General features: G+C 43.2%; 1 protein-coding gene across 1 annotated transcript in view; it reads left to right on the forward strand.

Moving 5' to 3' along the window:
- Positions 1–7500, forward strand: part of hcn1 (hyperpolarization activated cyclic nucleotide-gated potassium channel 1) — a 172211-nt gene that overhangs the window by 142101 nt on the left and 22610 nt on the right. Inside the window, exon 6 of the mRNA XM_014138939.3 lies at positions 3222–3462. Within this exon, the coding sequence (XP_013994414.2) occupies positions 3222–3462 (241 nt within the window). The remainder of the gene's footprint in view (positions 1–3221; positions 3463–7500) is intronic.

Below are 7500 nucleotides of genomic sequence, written 5' to 3' on the forward strand. Positions count from 1 at the left end.
GTTCATCTTATCTCAGCTCAGCTTGGTTAAGATCAGCTCAGCTAGGTTCATCTCAGTTCAGCTCAGCTGGGTTCATCTCAGCTCAGCTGGGTTCATCTCAGCTCAGCTAATCTCAGCTCAGCTAAATTCAGCTCAACTAGGTTAATCTCAGCTCAGCTAAATTCAGCTCAGTTAAATTAATCTCAGCTCAGCTCAGCTAGGTTAATCTCAGCTCAGGTAAATTCAGCTCAGCTAAGTTAATCACAGCTCAGCTCAGCTAGGTTCATCTCAGCTCAGCTAAATTCAGCTCAACAAGGTTAATCTCAGCTCAGCTAAATTCAGCTCAGTTAAATTAATCTCAGCTCAGCTCAGCCAGGCTCAGCTCAGCTAAATTCAGCTCAACTAGGTTAATCTCAGCTCAGCTATGTTCATCTCAGCTCAGCTCAGCTCAGCGTATCACAGCAGGCATCACACAGCACAACAGAGACAACCAGACATCCAGTGCCTTCAGAAAGTATTCACACCCCTTGAACTTTTTCACATTTTGTTGTGTTACAGCCTGAATTTAAAATAGATACAATTTAGATTTTGTGTCACTGGCCTACACACAATACCCCATAATGTCAGTAGAATGATGTTTTTCTAAATTTGTACAAATGAATTATAAATGAAAAGTTGAAATGTCTCGAGTCAATAAGTATTCAACCTCTGCTATGGCAAGCCTAATTAAGTTCAGGACTACACATTTGCTTAACAAGTCACATAATAAGTTGCATGGACTCACTCTGTGTGCAATAATAGTGTTTAACATGATTTTTGAATGACTACCTCATCTCTGTACCCCACACATACAATTATCTGTAAGGTCCCTCAGTCGAGCGGTGAATTTCAAAACACAGATTTAACCACAAAGACCAGGGAAGTTTTCCAATGCCTCGCAAATAAGGGCACCTATTGGTAGATGAAAAATACATAAAATAAAAGCACACATTGAATATACTTTTGAGCATGGTGAACTTATTAATTACACTTTGGATGGTGTTTCAATATACCCAGGCACTACAAAGATCCTTCCTAACTCAGTTGCCGGAAAGGAAGGAAACCACTCAGGGATTTCACCATTAGGCCAATGGTGACTTTACAACAGTTACAGAGTATATTGGCTGTGATAGGAGAAAACTGAGGATGGATCAACAACATTCTAGTTACTCCACAATACTAACCTAATTGACAGAGTGAAAAGAAGGAAGCCTGTACAGAATAAAATATTTCCAAAACATGCACCCTGTTTGCAACAAGGCACTAAAGTAATACGTGGGGGGGCGCCACGCCTGTTTTTGCGCGGGGGCCCGCACAAGCAACGGGGCGCTCGAGGGGCGCGAGGTCGGGGTTTTCAGGATAAAAAATAAATGGAATGGAGCTAAGCACAGGCAAAATGTGCTAACATATCTAACATGTTTTCACTTTGTCATTATGGGGTATGGTGTGTAGATGGGTGAAGAAAATAACAATTTCAGCCATTTTGAATTCAGGCTGTAACACAACAAAATGTAGAATTCTATATTTTTTTTAATTTTATTTGACCCTTATTTTACCAGGTAAATTGACTGAGAACACGTTCTCATTTACAGTAACGACCTGGGGAATAATTACAGGGGAGAGGAGGGGGGATGAATGAGTAAATTGTAAGCTGGGGATGATTAGGTGACCATGATGGATGAGGGACAGATTGGGAATTTAGCCAGGACACCAGGGTTAAAACCCCTACTCTTATGATAAGTGCCATGGGATCTTTAGTGACCATAGAGAGTCAGGACACCCATTTAATGTCCCATCCGAAAGACAGCACCCTACACAGGGCAATGTCCCCAATCACTGCCCTGGGGAATTTGGGATATTTTTTAGACCAGAGGAAAGGGTGCCTCCTACTGGCCCTCCAGCAGCATCTGGTCTCCCATCCAGGGACTGAGCAGGACCAACCCTGCTTAGCTTCAGAAGCAAGCCAGCATTGGGAATAAGTCATGGGGTATGAATACTTTCTGAAGGCAGTGAATCAGGGAAGAGTGTGTTTGGGTGATGATGATGATGTTCATCCTATGGTGAGAAAACAGTTAAAGTTTCATCTCGACAATTTCTGCAGCTGGTCGGACATCGTTTCATTGCAGCTAGGCAGCTATTTATACTGCCAGGCACCGCTGCCATGGGACAGGTTTGCTGCTTTAAATAGATAAAGTCTAAAGATTGTTTCCCTAGTGGGGCTCCATCCTGGCCAAGCCGGGCTGAATACTGAGCATCTAATTCATTAATCGTTGTGCATGATTGAGGTCAGAACCCACTGCTACTGTTGACTCAGTACTGAGCTAACAGCACAAAACCCAGCCGAACAGGAGATTGGCTGATGTATCCTTGGCTCAGATGCTCCCATTGGAGAGTCATCATCTCTCACAGGACGTGAGTAAGTGGTTAGTGGAACAGTGAAGGCCAAGCTCTGTCTGTCAGTCTGTCTGCATGGCAACAGAGACAGAGGAGGGGAGGCAGGCAGGCAGGCACTGCTCAGTAAACACTAACAGACCCCCATATAGGAAACAATCTCCTGTTGTTGTCTGAGATAACCAGAGAGATCATTGCCCTCTGTTGAGGGTAAGATCATCATCATCAGAGACAAGTTTCTGCACATTTTCTAGAGTACCATTTTCCTTATACTTTAGACAAGCCCCAAACTGAAACATTGGAAGACAGCCATTCTCAAACAAACCCTGAATGACAAACAATCTCCTGTTGTTTCTGAAGAGACTAAGGTCATGATCATCATCATCAAAGACAATAGCACCAAAAGTTACCCCAAAGATTGATGAAAAGTGTTTTTGTAGATATTACATCCATTCCAATGCAGAGACATGATGAATATTGAGATTACATGTTGAACTTGGACGTGTCCCATTAGAGTATTATAACAAATTGCATTTGATATAGCCACTAACAAAAAGTAATTGGAGAACTCACCAAGGCTGTCCGTTATCACCACTCTTATTTGCCCTGACGTTCGAGCCTGACAGCAGCTATATGTAATCAAGAAGGACTAGCAGGGGGTCAAGATAGGAAAATAATTTGCCCTAATTGACAGATACCGTTCATATCCACCAGAGAAAGGGACACTTTGTCAAACGCCTTTGTTATAGTTTTCACAATATTTATTATGAACAATTCGTCTAAAACTATATTTTTCTATCTTTTATTCCCAGGAAATTGTGAACTTCAACTGTCGGAAGCTGGTGGCTACCATGCCGTTGTTTGCCAACGCAGACCCCAACTTCGTGACGGGCATGTTGAGCAAGCTGAAGTTCGAGGTGTTCCAGCCCAACGATTACATCATCAGGGAGGGCACCGTGGGCAAGAAGATGTACTTCATCCAACATGGTGTGGCCAGTGTCATCACCAAGCTTAACAAAGAGATGAAGCTGACTGATGGCTCTTACTTTGGAGGTACGTAGGGAAAATAAAGACTTTGTGTGTGTGTGTGTGTGTGTGTGTGTGTGTGTGTGTGTGTGTGTGTGTGTGTGTGTGTGTGTGTGTGTGTGTGTGTGTGTGTGTGTGTGTGTGTGTGTTACCTGCAGTACCTTTTCTCTATTGGAAATGGATATTTGACCAATAGAGCCAAAGTGTAAAGTTAGGCATAGGGATCAAAAGTGTTTAAACAGGTACCAAGCTTAAACATGAAAAGAGAGCATTTCTTAAACCAACCCTGACAAACCCTTGTAAATGCATACTCAGACCCACTCCATCCATTTAGATATATCCTGTTTTTACACATATTAAGCACTGGGTATACAGTGAATATGAATGCAACACTCAGTCAGCAGTGTCTCTCCAGTTTCAGTTCCTCTGCTTTCAATGTTTGTCATGTCCCATCACTGCCGATGTAGATTCAATTTTTTGGGGATGGGAGCTTCTCCAATGATATAAAATTAATCTGGATGGGGTGGTGGAAGGCGGGGTAGAGGGGGTTGAAGGGGAGACAAGCCAAGCTCGAGATCAGGGCTCAGAGCACCCAGAGGACAAACAAAGGTTGCATGGCTATCTGCTCTGCGTTTGGGCTCTGCAGCAGCAGCCAACTGAGAATGTCCCTTTTGCATAATTGAGGGAGTAATCCCCCCATCTCCCTAGCACGTTATATAAAACTATCAAATATTTTGCCATCAAATGATTAATTTAAAGGCAATTGTTTACATTGCCACATTTTCTCAGGCGTCTCGTTTATGTCATGAAAGAGAGAGAGAAGCAGGTTTGAACTATTCTTAGAAAAGGGATGTGATGTTACATTTTTCATTTAATCCAAGTTCACTCCCTCCCACGGAAAGATGATTTAGGATTCTAAGAATATCTTCTGGCTGTGTGGTTTGCATGCCTCATGCAATCTTCCAGATAGATATGGCCTGTCTGGGGGGGAAAAAAGCGGTGAATCAAAAAACAAATCAGTGGAGGATTTTTTTCATTCAAACTCCCCAGCTGTCTGAACAACCTCACATCCAATTATTTAATACCGTTGGTCCTCTAGCCCAAACGATTAATTGAATTAAAAACAGGTAACCTCAGCCAAGCAATCAAAAAACTCTATCATACCTTGCTTTTGATGCATGTTAGATAAGCAAATGTACTGTATTATAATCAAATGATTAATCCACTAGTATGATTTCCCAGATTTAGTTTAGCCTTTATGTCAAAGCAACCCTGTAGACAGTAGGGTTAACCCTAACTCTAGTAGACAGGGCTGCATCTGATTAAGACATAGTGGACCAAGGGGAGTAACTAGAAACTTAAGATTGGGTCCTATAGGAGGGTATAATGAATGAGTCCCGCTGTAATTGGATTTAACAGCAGTTGGTCAATAGTGATTAACTACACACTGTGTATCTCTGTCAGATCGAGCTACAGGGGGTATAATTGTGACTGCACAAACTTGTTCAGGTAACTCTGTTAACATTTATTAAAGACGTTTCAAATGAATGATGAATTTAAAGAAGCTGTCCGACGTTATATCCTTTTGTTGTGACTGCCTAATATTCACTAATGTGTCATTCAACTCTGATAGCCTACTCTGAACGCCCCCATATTTTATAGACGATTACGCAGGTACACTCTACAGTATTTTATAGAGACCATTTCACAGGTACACTCTACAGTATTTTATAGAGACCATTTCACAGGTACACTCTACAGTAATTCATGATTTTCTGGTCCTCTTGTCCTCTCAGGCAGCTCATACACACCTGTGGGGAAAAGGTGAAAGACACATTTGCATTCTAACCAAATGAAAAATAAAGTATCTATTCTATTTTATTCTATTCTACACAACATTTTTTTTATAGCAGTTCGCAGAGCAGCCAGGTGACAGAGACGAATAGTAGAAATAGTTGCAGTGAGAGGGCCTGTGCTTTTTATGAGCAAGACTAGTGGCAGCCTAGAGGCCAGTGACTTTGGAAGGTGAACCAGGGGGCAAATGAAGGCTGTAATCCAAACGGGTCACAGCGAGGGGACAGTTAGAGGCTCCTTCTAGGGATTGTTCTGTGTATATTATAATTTTTCTGCTCCTGCTCTGCACACTATGTATGTGTCCCAAATGGTACCCCCTTCCCTATAAAGTGTGCTACTTTTGACCAGAACCCTATAGAACCCTATTCCCTATATAGTGCACTACTTTTGACCAGAGCCCTATGGAACTCTATTCCCTATATAGTGCACTACTTTTGACCAGTGCCCTATGGAACCCTATTCCCTATATAGTGTACTACTTTTGACCTAGACTAATATAGGGAATAGGGTGCTATTTGGGACATATCCTATTTATTTATTTCCTGGGGTTATTTCCTGTCACCAGTGAATTGTGTTTAGTTGCAGCATGCTGTGTGTGATGGTGGTGTGCACTGTAAGCCCCAAACGGGAATAGAAATCAAATTGAAATGAAACAGAGCCTCTACTCTTTTTGAGGCAGCATGAAGGGTGTGTGTGTGTGTGTGTGTGTGTGTGTGTGTAGCCCGTCATTTTGCCACGCTATGCTGATGCCAGCCACCTGCTCCGGCCTGCTGCCCATCTGGTGGGTAGTGATACACCCCCCCCCTCTGTTGGTCGTTGCATAAGTATGGCATTAGGAAGTGAGCTGACTTGAGAGCAGCTGGTCCAGTCAGGAACCTCACTACTTCCCCTTCACTGAACCACATTGTCAGCAGCATAACATAGCCCCAGATCTAGCCAAAGACAGACAGAGGACCCGGCCATAACACTGATGCAAGCCGGCTAGCTACGCCCAATGCTACTGGATAGTATTAGCATGCTAAAAGTAAATCTAACCAACACTAATATGGAATACTAACCAGGAACGCTATGCTAATCACTCCTGAGTCTGACTTTCTGTCGTACCGATAAACTAGCTAGAGTTAGCATGCTAATCACTCTGTCGTACCGACAAACTAGCTAGAGTTAGCGTACTAATCACGCTGTCCTACCGATAAACTAGCTAGAGTTAGCATGCTAATCACTCTGTCGTACCGACAAACTAGCTAGAGTTAGCGTGCTAATCACACTCTCCCAGGTCTCACACTTCCAAACCTGGTTGTCCAGATGTCTACGCCTCAAGGCTGGGTGACTATACCCTGTTCCCAACCAGATCTGGGTTCAGATACTATTTGAAACCTTTCAAATCTGTTGAGCATTTGCTCTAGCCTAACAGGAGTGCCAGATGGGCGTGATTTGTAGTTTACACTCCTTGTGACTATTCTATTGGTTCCATTGTGCCAGTCAAGCGCAATCAAGCTTAGATAAAGTATTTGACATTATTTCTAATAGTATGTAAACCCAGATCAGCTTGTAGTCCAGTTAACTACTCTACAGTGCTGGGTGCCCAGGCTCTGTTCCCACACTGTCCGCCCTGAAGGAGAGAGATTCTGAGTCCCAAATGGCACCCTATTTCTAGTGCAATACTTTTGACCTGAACCCTATGGGCCCTTGTCAAAAGTATTGTACTTTATAGGTAGTAGGGTGCTATTTGGGAAGCACACAGAGGACAGGAGAGCTAAGCTAACTGATTGTCCACTAATTTGTGAGAGTGACAGAAACACCTTCTAATGTCTCGCCAACTCAGGCATCTAACTGCTAACCTTCCTCCTTTCCTCTGGGTTGCCACCTGTCAAATAATACAATTAACTCCAGATGCAACTTTCTCTCTGCTCTCTGCTGCGATGTATTTCCAACTCTCTGCTCTATCTCTCTGCTGTCTCTCTCTTTGCTCTATCTCTGCTCTCTGCTCTCTCTCTCTGCTCTCTCTCTCTGCTGTCACTCTGCTCTCTCTCTGCTCTCTCTCTACTGTCTCTCTCTTTGCTCTATCTCTGCTCTCTCTCTCTCTCTCTCTCTCTGCTGTCACCCGGCTCTATCTCTGCTGTCTCTCTCTTTGCTCTATCTCTGCTCTCTCTCTGCTCTCTCTCTCCTCTCTCTCTGCTCTCTCTCTCTGCTGTCTCTCTCTTTGCTCTA

Source organism: Salmo salar, chromosome 13 (genome assembly GCF_965601325.2).
Source record: "Salmo salar chromosome 13, fSalSal1, whole genome shotgun sequence".
NCBI classification, from domain to species: Eukaryota; Metazoa; Chordata; class Actinopteri; order Salmoniformes; family Salmonidae; genus Salmo; species Salmo salar.